At 34.2% G+C, this 13,325-nt stretch overlaps 1 protein-coding gene across 4 annotated transcripts in view; it reads left to right on the forward strand.

Moving 5' to 3' along the window:
• The window catches only part of KCNJ3 (potassium inwardly rectifying channel subfamily J member 3), a 150,863-nt gene extending 144,681 nt beyond the window's left edge, over positions 1–6,182 (forward strand). Inside the window, exon 4 of one of the 4 annotated variants that reach the window (XR_004913523.2) lies at positions 2,836–2,952. Coding sequence is in view for 2 of the 4 variants with exons in the window: in XM_036080510.2 (XP_035936403.1) it covers positions 2,836–3,422 (587 nt within the window). In the remaining 2 variants the exon portion in view is untranslated. Of the gene's footprint in view, positions 1–2,835 lie in introns of all 4 variants that reach the window. The other 3 variants (XM_036080510.2, XM_036080514.2, XM_036080511.2) reach the window with 3 other exon arrangements.
• The last annotated feature ends 7,143 nt before the right edge of the window (positions 6,183–13,325 follow it).

Genomic DNA, 13,325 nt, shown 5'->3' on the forward strand with positions numbered 1-13,325 from the left:
TACTTTTCTGTCAGAATCATCCACTGGCTTTGAGTAACAATGCTTACAGGTATTTGTATGTGAACAAATGTTTGAAATACCTATTGACATTGTAGATATCATTGTGCCATATGCACCTTAATAATCGATGGCTTGTTTCCCCAAAGTGAAAGTTTTAAAAAACTTTATTTCCCCCACTTTTCCCACCATTTAAATTTCTCTAGTGTTTTTTCTATGATTTCTGATAACTTCACAGGAAACAACTCAGGGTAAGAATCAGCAATGTGGTATGTTATAATGACAAATAATGGGGACAGAATTTTGATTTCTAATTTCATCTTCCTTTCCCAATGTAAAAAAAGTCACTAAAATGAAATGAGCTAAGATGGTGATAGTAATAAAATTTTGTTTCAATATTTACTCACTTACTGTTACAAGTAATTGAACAAAGTTTAGGATCTGAATTTACTTCAACTATTAATATATACATGGATTTATAGTGACCAAAGGACAAACCTACAGACCTATGTTATACTGTGTTATATTGACTGTGTTTCCTTACTTCAGATAATTCTCTCCACCATCAATTTTCAGTGGAATAATATTTAAAAATTAAAATGGGGTTATAAAGGAAGTACTACTACTTAGCAGTAAATATATATTTATGATTTTTTTCTTAAATTTAAATTAATATCCTGGGCTGGAAAGATCCATAAAGAATTTATGAGAGTGATTGCTTTTGGAGAGAAACAAAAGGGTACTTCTTTAAACAAATATATGGTACTTATTTATTTTATTTTTTGTGACTTAATGGGTAGGTACATTGATAGTTGTCATTTATTCTAGGTACTTTGCTAGATCTTTAAACTATTCAAAATAAAGTCCAGTAACTATATCAGGAAATACATTTTTGAATCTTTTCTGAATAAGTATTGATCTGTAACTTTTTTCATGAAATAGATGCTAGAAAATTGTTTGAAAAGACAGTTGCTACTTTCTAAGACTTACAAATTACTTTTTAAACTAATTTTGTTATCTCATACATAAATGTTTCCGGGAACAATTCCTGATAAGATGTTGACTGTGAAGACTGGTATTTGGCCTGTATCAGATTTTCACTGTGACAGCTAATTTGATAGGTTGTTTCGAATGGGGTTCCTAACTAAAGTAACAGAGACATGATGGCAAAGTAAAAAGAACAACCAAACCACCAGAAATTAGAATAATACGGTATTTTTCCTACAGCCTCCTAGAGCTGTGCCCAAGGAAGGTCAAGGGGTAATCGTTTCTCTGAGCGCTATGTTCCTTATCTTTAAATTGGACATGGGAATATTTTCTTGTTAGGATGATATTGAGAATCAGAAATAATATACAGATAGCACCCACCCCAGTGCCTGAGGTATGATCGGCATTCAGCTTCTACATCAATTTTTTTTAAAACATCTGGAAAAGGATGGTATGTAAGTGTAATAACTGCTTCCTTGGTGATGTATCACCAGTAGTCACAAGGCAAGAGTTTGGAAAGATTCAAGGAAGAAATTATCTTCAATATTGCTTTTCAGTTATGCATTTATCCTAATTTCAGAAATTCTTTGTGTGATCACTAGTCGGGGGAAAAGACAGAATATCCCTTTATCCAGACTATTCCAGGCTTAAACACAATAGAAATTATTTTTTATAGAATGACAGAGGGAGAATAGAAATGTAAGCAGAAGGACTGTCATCGTTTGGTTAAATTATACTTAATTTTACAGAGGTGCATTTTTACAACATGTCTATTATTTTACGCTTTAATAGGCTCTACTAGAAGTCTGATAGTAAAAGTAGAAGAAAGTGAATTTTACAACTTACAGAAAATTATATCTTTTGGCTAAAATAAGACTGAAATTTGATAATATGTTTTAAGTGTATTCATTTATTTCCAGTGTTCACGTCTCCAATGAATAGCAGAGGTTGACTGATTTAATAGTAACCCACTCTAAATATATAATTTGTGAAGAGAATATGGTTGAGTAAAAAAGAGTAGCATTAGGTAAATGGTATCCAAATAACATGTAAATAGCAAAATTTTAGATCTGATATCCAGCATCCAGTCTCAGAGATTCCCATAGCAGGAATACAACTGGAAACATCACATTGTCACAGATTACTGATTTTAGCATATGGATTTCTAAGACTTGAGCAAAAGTTCATTCTGGCCTTAAAGGTCCAGAAGAATAGAACCACCGCGATGACCTTCCATTATCCGGTATAAAAATATTTTCAACTTTCATTAATTAAGCAAATACTTGGGATAGTTATATTTGCTCCCCTTTAATAAGACATTATATGACACATTTTACATTTTTGTATGTTATTTGATTTTGTACTCAGCATCCTGTGATGCAGGTATATTCATGCTTTACAGAAGAGCAAAATGATAGTTAAGTATCTTTCTTAAGTTTACACAGTGGTAAAGTTTGGCTGCGAAGTCAGGTCTGTTTTGTATTATCACATGGCTTCGTGAACAAGGGAAAATGATTTTGTGATTTCTCCACTTCTTCTAGAGACACATATGTTCTGAAATTGGTCTGTGCCATTTTTACTTTTGGTTCATGGATGCAAAGCAATTAATTAGGCCTTGATGTACCGTCCCCCAAACATGTACAGTAAAAGTTCCCTGCGTTTTTCATTGGAAGAAAGTATATGTATCAAAACTATTAACATGAAAACTTTTAACATATTCTTTTATTCAGTCTACTTAGACAAGCAGTTCAAAGCTTAAATAAGAAAGCAAAATGAATTCCTTAGGTCAAACTGGCTTTGTATTTCCTTCTACTATGCATAATTTATCAAAGATTTTCTTTTTGCTTATAGGGATGACTTGTCAAGCTCGAACATCTTACACTGAAGATGAAGTTCTTTGGGGTCATCGTTTTTTTCCTGTGATTTCCTTAGAAGAAGGGTTCTTTAAAGTTGATTACTCCCAGTTCCATGCGACATTTGAAGTCCCCACCCCACCTTATAGTGTGAAAGAACAGGAGGAGATGCTTCTTATATCATCCCCTTTAATAGCACCAGCCATAACTAACAGCAAAGAAAGACATAATTCTGTGGAATGCTTAGATGGACTAGATGACATTACTACAAAACTTCCATCTAAGCTACAGAAAATTACCGGAAGAGAAGACTTTCCCAAAAAACTCTTGAGGATGAGTTCTACAACTTCAGAAAAAGCCTACAGCTTGGGAGATTTGCCCATGAAACTTCAACGAATAAGTTCAGTTCCCGGTAACTCAGAAGAAAAACTGGTATCGAAAACCACCAAGATGTTGTCTGACCCCATGAGCCAGTCAGTGGCCGACTTGCCACCAAAGCTTCAAAAGATGGCTGGAGGAGCAGCGAGGATGGAAGGGAATCTCCCGGCCAAATTAAGAAAAATGAACTCTGATCGATTCACATAACAAAACACCCCCATAGGCATTATTTGCTGTTTGATTTAGTAATAGTCCAATATTTGGCTGATGAGGTAATTCTCGAAGGAATCCGAAAGGTACATTTCTCACCCCCCCAGTCATATATATGCATATTTGAGAACCCTTTCTTCCCAAGTATTGCCACTGTGCAGAAAGCAAAAGTTATGTAAAGGGAGGACATCCTAAGAAAGTTCTTATTAACGGGCATGTATTATCACATCAAGCATGCAATAATGTGCAAATTTTGCATTTAGTTTTATGGCATGATTTATATATGGTATATTTATATTGTATATTCTGGAAAAATACATATATATATATATATATATATATATTTAAAGAGGTGGTACTCTTCACGACATTTCTAACATATGTATTAAGCCAAACATGAGTGGATAGTTTTCAGGGCGATAAATCTATATATGTGTGTGTGTATGTGTGTGTGTGTGTGTGTGTGTATACGCACCCATATGTGTATACACACACACACACACACACACACACACACATACATATATATCCGATAAAATTGTGATGTTTTGTTCAAACTTGTAGTTCTTGTGCATGTTTACTTTATTAGGCTAGGAAGGCTTCTGGCATTAATTATTAATACCAAATATTTTAGCCTTAAATTATTTGTCATTTTAAAATCTGATTTAATGTTTTCTGCTGTTTAAGGTCCTGGGAGGTTATCAATTGTACTTTATATGAGGGAGTCACACAAGTCTTTGCTATTTATGGCCCCGCATAAATATAACCATTATATATTTAACTTGTAAATTTTAGAGCATACCCAATATGCTAAAAATTTCTTACGATTTTTAAAAGTTGCTAGTACTAGGGAAAAATTGGTTAATTTGAGAATTGGTCCTTTTCTGGACTACTTGAAGTCTGGAAATCTGTTTTGTATATGATCTAACACAAACATGAGCTCTGAACAGATGCTGAATCATTGTAATCATCAGTAGCCAACTTACATTGAATATATCAGAATCTGCTTGAAATTACATAATTAATGTTCCCTGTTTCAAACTGAGTCAATTGGTAACATTTCCACTCTTTTTCTGAAATTTCTGTCATTTTAAAAACCAATAATTTATTCTTGAGGAGATACAACAATACAATGAAACAGATGATAAATATTTCTGCTTAAAATGTGTATGTCTAAATGAGTCTCTTTTTTAATGCTGTTCTCTTGTTTGTGGCATTTATGTATCAGGACAGACCTTTTCCCCCATCTGGGGAACCTATCCCACCCATGCCTGTCACTCCATTCAGGAAGAATGTTCTGTATATACCTGAGAGAATTTTAAATTAGATGAATTGAAGATATTTTACCCATGTGGGCTTTTTTGTTTGCTTGTTTGTTTGGTAAACACTGATTTTATGGGTGTCTTGGATCCCTGGCTTACCAAAGTAATTTTAGCAGTACTATTTTTCTAACCCCAAGGTCTGATACTTATTACTCATTAGTGGAAATAAAAAAAAAAACTATTGCTCAGAAGAACACCTACAAAATAAAGATTTGGAATGCAGAGATTTTTATGAAAATTTATAAGTGCTCCTTATCAAAATATCGTGGATTTTCCTATAAAATTTCTTTGGGCATTGCATTGTAAGCCTCTCCAGAATTAAGCTATTTCTCCTTATTAATATCTAAATCCTTAATGGCTGGTTTGGGCTCCCATCATTTCCCATTTTTTAGCAATCCTGTGATGATTTTCTTACTGGAAAATTATTCCATCAACAATTCTATCATAACTTCAATGATACCTTCTGGCTACCTCCATATCAACCAAATTCTGTAGGTGCAGACATATCCCAGGGAATTGTTACTGGCAAAATGATCAACCTTGAGCATTCATCCACTGTGACTAGAGCTAGTTGCTCTACCCCTTGATCCCATTTGCTGGTTATAGAAAATGAAATAATAGCAGAGAGAGAAGGGGGTCTAGGGGGCATGAGACATTTATTATCAGTGGAAGAAACTCCATAGATCATTTAGTCCAAACACTTAACACTAAATAGAGCCATAATTTAATTTGAGGAGTCATTCTATTGTCTTTGGTACCAAGGAGAATATGGGACCAAAAACAAACTCTCTGAATGTATTCACTCATTCATTCAACAAAATTTTTGCATGCCTTTTATGTCCTAGGCAGTTTTAGGTCCTGGAGATTTGGCTATGACTAAGTCAGAGGAGGTCGCTGCCCATTTGAACACTGCATATTGGTAGGAGAGTGGGGAGGGGCCCTGTGGAGACAACACAAATGAGATCATTTCAGATACTCAAAATATCAGTTTAAGGTAAGAAAAACAGGACACCAAAATGGAAAATGACTAGGTGGACTAAGAATTGATTATTTTAGAAGAGGTGACTGGCTTAGGGAGCGAGTGATATTTCAACAGACATCTGCATAATGAGAAAGAACCACTGTTGCCAAAATTAATTTTTCTCAGTGATGCTATTCCTTTATCTTTTCCACATATGTATGGGAAAGGTATGATTTCTGCATGTAATTGCAGTTTAGCGCGTATTGCTAAGTTGATCAGAGGTCCCAGTTTCCTCGGGAGAGGTCCAGTTTATACCTGTTGTACCTGTGTAATTAATAATAGCACTCCCTTTCACTCTTCGAATGTCCTGGTTTGGATGATACATTATATGGTGACTCTATGTTTTTGTTGAAACTAACTAAATTATGAAGTCTGATATATTTGGATAAAAATAAAGAATTGCTTTTTCTTCTCTTTTCGCTGATTTTTTTGACGCCGATCATTCCAAGAAAGATCATCTCCATTTCATGTATTTCAGCCTGCAGGACTTCTTATCAAAGTGATCTCATGTAACATTTGTTCAATCTGTATATGACATGTTTTCTCAGCAGTGAAAAGTAATGAATTTTATTGACTGCATAAAACATAAATCTCTGGTATTTCCATTTCAGGAAGTTATAAGAACTCAAATCAAAGAGAATAAAAGTCAACAGAAGCCAGGATAATTGTCAGCCCACCAATGTGGTGACTATTGGAAAGCAAAATGTAATATGTTCATTGAACTGAGTAACTCCACTTAACAACTGGAAACTAGTCCCTTTTGTGGGATTTTCATAGTATAGCTCCTGTCAGGGTAAAATATTTCATTCTATTTATCAAAATGATGTGAATAAAAGAAATATGATTATTTTAATAATGCCTATCTTCAATTAAAATATTCTTCTCAGCAATATGTGAATAGTTTTGTAAATATATACAAATTAAAAATAAGGATATTTTATCATTAGTTATTTCTGAAAAATCCTTATGTGGTTTTAAATCCATCCATATATAGCTTTAAATCCTAAGAAATGTATTTAGTTGTCTCGGTACTGAAGAGCCTATTTGTATAGAGAGGACGGGCCAAAATGGATTATTTCTGTTGCAGAAAGAATGAGATTATGGAGAAGGTGGCTTATATTCTTTTTTTTTTTTTTTTAATTTTTTTTTTTAATTTTTTTTTATTTATTTGCGAGAGAGAGAATGAGAGACAGAGAGCATGAGAGGGAGGAGGGTCAGAGGGAGAAGCAGACTCCCTGCTGAGCAGGGAGCCCGATGTGGGACTCGATCCCGGGACTCCAGGATCATGACCTGAGCCGAAGGCAGTCGCCTAACCAACTGAGCCACCCAGGTGCCCAAGGTGGCTTATATTCTATCTGTATATCTGTATTATGAAAAATTTCTGCAATTCCATACTATGAAGAGAGTTCAGCTTGACTGCACAGCACCTCTGTGGACTCTACTTCAGAATTTGTGCTTGAATTACATTGTACATAGTATGCAAATTAGAATCAAGCTAATTGCATTTTCTGGCATGCAATTAATTATTTAAATGTGCAAGGTCATTTAGGTTACAAAAATATAAATTCATGTATTCAATACTGCAAGTTCAGTTTTATAAAAACTATATTAAACTTTCAAAACATGATTAGGTTTAATTTTTACAGCGTGCTCATCATTTTTCCACTTTCCAACAGTGAATTACTCTTAGTCCTCGATTCAGTTTATCACGAGACTCTTAACTCCTAAAAGACGATTCAATCCATCACAACTCATTCTTTGAGGGTTACTTTTATTTTTATTCTTTATTGGTGAGATGCTTCAGTGATATGGAACCTGCACATAATAATGCAGACTATTTCCGACCTGCATTTCTTAAAGGAATCTTCGTGACCATCCTGTCCTTCGGTGAATCAGTGTTTCAAAAGTCATAGTAAGTAAAGCAAATACATAGTTCTCCGAATTTTGTTTAAATATCAAATCACCTTTTTAAAAAGTGTTGAGTTATTTTTCCTAAAAATGTTCCTTAAAAAAAGCATGTTCCTAATTTGGCATCAGACGAGATCTGTGGTATGTAATGTGTCCAGCTCCGTGGCACCCCATAGAAGTAATTTTAAAAAGCCAAGTACCTGAAGCTTCTGGCCTAGTGGAGTTCAAAGAATGTGCTCCTCATCATTCAGTAAGTAGAATTTTTTTTTTCTCCAAATTCTGATTTTTTTTACCTGAAAAGTTGCCTTGAAGTCATGGCTGTTTCAGAATATTTGGGCTGCACATGATCAATGGGTGCTATAAACAGCATATACGGTAAGGCCCATTAGCTCCTCACTGCTTATTAAGAATCACATCCTTAGCCCCTTCTTATTCTTTCCCAGCTCCCTGTGTAAATCACTCGCATGGCGATTTACACGCATTATTTGAATCTTTACAATAATTCTGCGGGGTAGAGATTATCCCCGTTTTACGCTTGAAGAAACTGATTCTCAGAGAGGCTGTTGAGCCAGTTTTTAGTTAAATTAAATCCACAAACACGAGTAGTCCCCGCTCTCTGGGTGGTGCTGTTGTTATTTATATGCAAATCTCTAACCACTCTTATAATGTTTCTTCTTGATTTTCCGTTGGGGGGCATTATCTATTTACTTTTTAATGTGGTAGATAAAGATCTCCTTCAGTTTCAACTCCTGCTACCAATACTGTACTGCACCACATCCACCCTACCCTAAATTTCCAATATTGTTATATTTTTTATTAATTATCAGTGTTTTCATTAGTGCTATCGCAATTGAACTCGTGTTTTGATCCTTTTTTTCACCCTTCACAGCATTTTCCCCCATAGGGTTAATAATTGTCTTTTTTTTTCTTTGCTTATTTATATGTGTACTTGCCATTAATTCAGCCACAGTGTCTTTCCCAGTTAGAAATACTTTCCTATTAATTCATCAAACACATTAATATTTGAACAATTTTATCTTCTTGAGGAAATCTCTCCCAAAGCATTCTGACCTCCTCAATTATGTAAATTTAAGTCTACTGTGCTGCTTTTGTCTTGGGATCTCCTTTTATCATCCTTTCCTTACACTCTCTGTTTCATGGAACACAGGTTTTCATCTTTCTTGGTTTCCTCTTTTTAGTGCAGCACATTTTCTAGGAGTTTCTGAGAAAGAAAATATGGCAGTAAACTTTTTGAGTCCTCAAGATCTTGAAATAAATTAATCTTTTCCTCATAATTAATGTTAATAGTTTGACCTCATGTAGAAATTTCTTTCCTTCTGAATTTCAGTGACAATGTTGCTATTAAGATGTCTGATGCCATTCCGAGTTTCAGTCCCTTCTATGAAGCATTCCTCTCCTTCAAGGTTTTAGAATATGCTGGTCTTCCACAGTGTTCCAAAATTTCAAGATGATCCGCCTCAGTATGAGCCCATTTTAGTCCATTGTGCAGTGCCCTTTCAATCTGGAAACTCATATCCTTCAGGGAAATTTTCTTAAGTTGTTTCTTTATTTATTCCCCTCCATTTTCCTCTTTCTGTCTTTCTAGGGTTTTCCTTATTTGGATGATAGAATTCTTAGAATTATGTTCTAATAGTCTCATAGTTCCACTTTTGTTATCTCTGCATTTTTTTCTCTACTTTCTTGAAGATTTTCTTAATTTTATCATCTATGACCATTTATGCCCATCTATTTGATTTTATTTATCTTCCAAGATTTTAGTTTATTGTATAATAACTTTAATTATCAAGATTTTTAAAAATTTTTGGTTCTCCACATGTTTCTTTTTTTAAAGGTTTTTTTCCTTGTATCATGGATAAAGGATCTTAGGTCTTTCAAATTATTAATTATAGTGTATTTTAAATGTTTTCTTTTCTACATTCTGTTTCTACTATTTTTTAATATGTGTTTTTTAGTGTATTTTCCAGTGGACCAATTACAAAGATGATTGAGGCTCTGTGCAAATGTATGGGGTAAGTCCAACCACCGTCTTCACTGTTGAGTGACAGGTTTGTACTATGTACCTGAAGTCAGAATCTTTGGGCTCCGTCTTTAAGGTCAATAACATTGCCCTGATAAGATTCTTTTAATCACCTCTTTGCAGAAGAGGTACCTGGTGACCAATGTTCTGAGAGCCACGTGAGTTCAGGAAAAGATTATCTTTATCCCTGGATTTCAGAACAGCATCCTCATCCTTAATTGTGTGTAGGGTCCTGAATTCTAAATACTGTCTTCCCCTCAAACAAAAATAAATCTTCAGTTTTTTTACCAGGGTGCGAAGGGGCAGCTAACAAGGTGACTTGATTAGAACAAAGGAAAGTGTGCCTTTTCCTCACATCTTTGCTCTGCTATGCCTTTAAAATCCCTCTAAAAGCCTTCTGTTTCAGTGTTTCAGGAAGCCACAGAGATTAATGCTTATATTTGATCTGCCACTTTGAGAAGAAACCCTAGTTAACTCTATTAGTTTTCTATCACTGTTATAATAAATTACCACAAATTTAGCAACATAAATAATACAAATTTATTATCTTATGGACTATCCATAGTAGTCTAGCAGAGGTCTCACTGGGCTAAAATCAGTATGCTCCTAGGGATGCTTTTCTTTCTAAAGGCTCTAGAATAGAATTCATTTCTTTGATCTGTCCAGTTTCCACAGGCCACCCACAGTCTTGGCTGGTTTCCCCCTCCTTCCATCATTAAAATCAGAAAAATGGAATCTCTCTGTGCCTTTCCTCCATGGACACATCTTGTTCTGACTCCTCTACCTTGGTCTTCTACTTTTAAAAACCACTGTGATTACATTGGGCCCACCTAGATAATTCAAAATAAGCTTCCCATGTCAAGGTCCTTAATTTAATCATATATGTCAGTCCCTTTTGCCAAGTAAGTTAACATATTCATAGGTTCCAGAGATTAGGATGTGGACTTGAGGGGTTATTATTCTGACTACCTCACTTTTCTTATTTATCCTCTTTTATATAAAGAGAATATAATTTGAACAAAAATACTTTCCTCCTCAAATCTAAATATATTTTTATGTAGATTTAAAAATAAGGGCAGGCATTTATTTTCATTAATGACATCCTTCCCTGTGAGGAAACATATTTAACAAGACATTATTTAATTATTCCCTTAGGAATCTATTTTTGTCATAGTCTGTGAGCAAATGTCTGACCAGGTATTATTTTATAGTTCTTAATAGAGGAGCAAAAAACAAAAAACAAACAAAATAAAATAAAACAAAAGCAAAATGGTTTCATGAAATAGATTGAAAGTAGCACCCATAACTTCAATGTCTTGAACATTGTATGTCAAGCTTGTATTTGACATCAAGGCCACTGTTTTCTTGGCTGGCCACCCCACCCCATGATCTTCAAATAATATAATTTTAAGGGTTTATTTAAGTTTCAGTAGATCAACCTAAAAGCTGGTGTCAGTATTTGTTGACAGATAAATATTACTATGCTACACAGACCCTTAAAATGTCTGAAAGCTTGTAACCTAGAAATTAATTTTAGAAATAAATCCCATTGTATTTTAACCAAATGATCAATGAACTGCATGCAGAGACTCTGGGTGGGCCCTTGGGCATTGGCACTCTGATCAAGGTTTAAATTTTAGTGGCTAACCAAATAAGAAGGGCAAAATGGAAAATGTCACTTAGATGCAGGTTTATTTTTGTAAATGAAGCAGATAGCCTGTCCTCTACCCTATATCCCATTGTGAAGTCTAATGAGATTTATGGCTTCCTTTCTTATTGAACGTTCCTAAATAAATAACTGTTATTTTTATTATCCACTTTTATTTCTTTCCCCTCTTCACTGCTAAAGTGACTTCTCAGTTTTATATAAAAAGCTATATTAAGGGCAAATTGTGCACAGAATGAGACAATTATGTTAATAGGATCATATTTTTATAAGCCTGTATAAGTTTGACTCTACTCGCTCTCTATTTTCCTACACATAAAATTTGTAGTACGATAATATGTTAACATTACATTCTGGATTCATTTTTCACATTATCCACACCTTTACCTAAAATATCTAGATTTGGATATGTGACTGAACTCTGTCGTCCAACCAGTTTTTTGTTGTTGTTGTTGTTGTTGTTGTTGTTTTAACTAATATAAGACTCATCAATGTTTAACACAGGCATTTTCCATTCTGGACCACTTACAGAGTCGATATTCAGCTATAAAGAAGACATCAAGTGCCAAATATTTGGTAAATTGAGATCTATACCATGATGGGAATATATAGTTTCTTTTAAAAAGTTAGAATTAATTATAAGCTCTAGTCTTGTTAATATCTGGTTAAAGTAATTATTGATGACCAAGCTGGAGGGAAAAAACTGCTTCAGGAAGTATGCATTATATATAGTCTTGAAGAGGGCAGTTTTCTCCAGAGATGAGAATCAAAATGTTGGTTGCCGTCAAAATGGAGCACAAACTGCGAATGACCAGTATTCATATCAGTAATCTATTATTAACCAGTAAGTTATGTTTTAGTCACTAGTTACATAATTTATTTGGTTTCTTTCCCTACTAAAACTTGTCCTACTACACTCTCCAATGTCCTACTAAAACTTTCCAAATTGTCAAATAGGCTTTTTATATAGGGGGAGCTCTTGCTTGAGAGTTATGGACTGATAATTAAAATATAGTGTTCTGAATGTTTTGAAACATAACTGCACAGGATACTGTGGGGGCTCTAGAAAGAAGGTACACCAATTCAGACCTGTGTGGGTGGGATTGGGTGAGGTTAAAAAAGGTGGGAAGATCTTCGAAAGTATTTTGCTGTAAGGAATACTAAGACTGTTTTCAGAGATTTGAGGAAATTACATAGATAATGAAAAGGAGAAGTAAAGGAAGCCGTGTGTACAGATTCATAGGGTTTAGAAACCATATTATGTTTTCCAAATGTAAGTAGTTCAGAAAGACTAGAACATGGGATGTGAGAAGTGGATTAATATGGAAGATAATTAGAAAGGTAAGTAGAACCCATTCATAAAAGATATTATAAGCCACAGAAAATAGTTGGGTTTTTATGTTGAAAACAACTTCTAAAATTTTAAAAGGATGATGGAATCAGATATGTATTTTAGAAAGTTGGCTCTTCCAGCATACACTATGGAAAAATGAACTCCAAAATTTCCATTCCCCTGGGACCAATATATTTTTCATTAAACTTTATTTATAGCTTATATCCTCCAGAAAAAGAATTTATGAGGCTTACAAAATGTTATAGGAAAATATGCATAAAACCAAATACACAAGGGAGATGAGAAAAAAAGCAAAAAATATACTTTAACTGCAAAGATTAATATAGATGGTATAACTGAATGTAATATTTCATTCCTGGCAGGTAAGAAAAAAAAGGAAATCATTTTATGTGGTTTTCCTTATCTGAGAAGGAGAAAACCAACAATTCTCCAAAGAACCAATAATTTCAGATCTTTTTGGATCTCATTAGACTTTCACACAATGTCTCTTTATTCAAGCACTGCAATCAAGCACTCCAAATTACCTGAACCATTCCCCAAAGGAAGGTGTTATTTGAAAGTTTATTTCCTCTCTTTCCTTCTTTTTGTTAC

This window comes from Halichoerus grypus, chromosome 4 (assembly GCF_964656455.1).
Source record: "Halichoerus grypus chromosome 4, mHalGry1.hap1.1, whole genome shotgun sequence".
NCBI lineage: Eukaryota > Metazoa > Chordata > Mammalia > Carnivora > Phocidae > Halichoerus > Halichoerus grypus.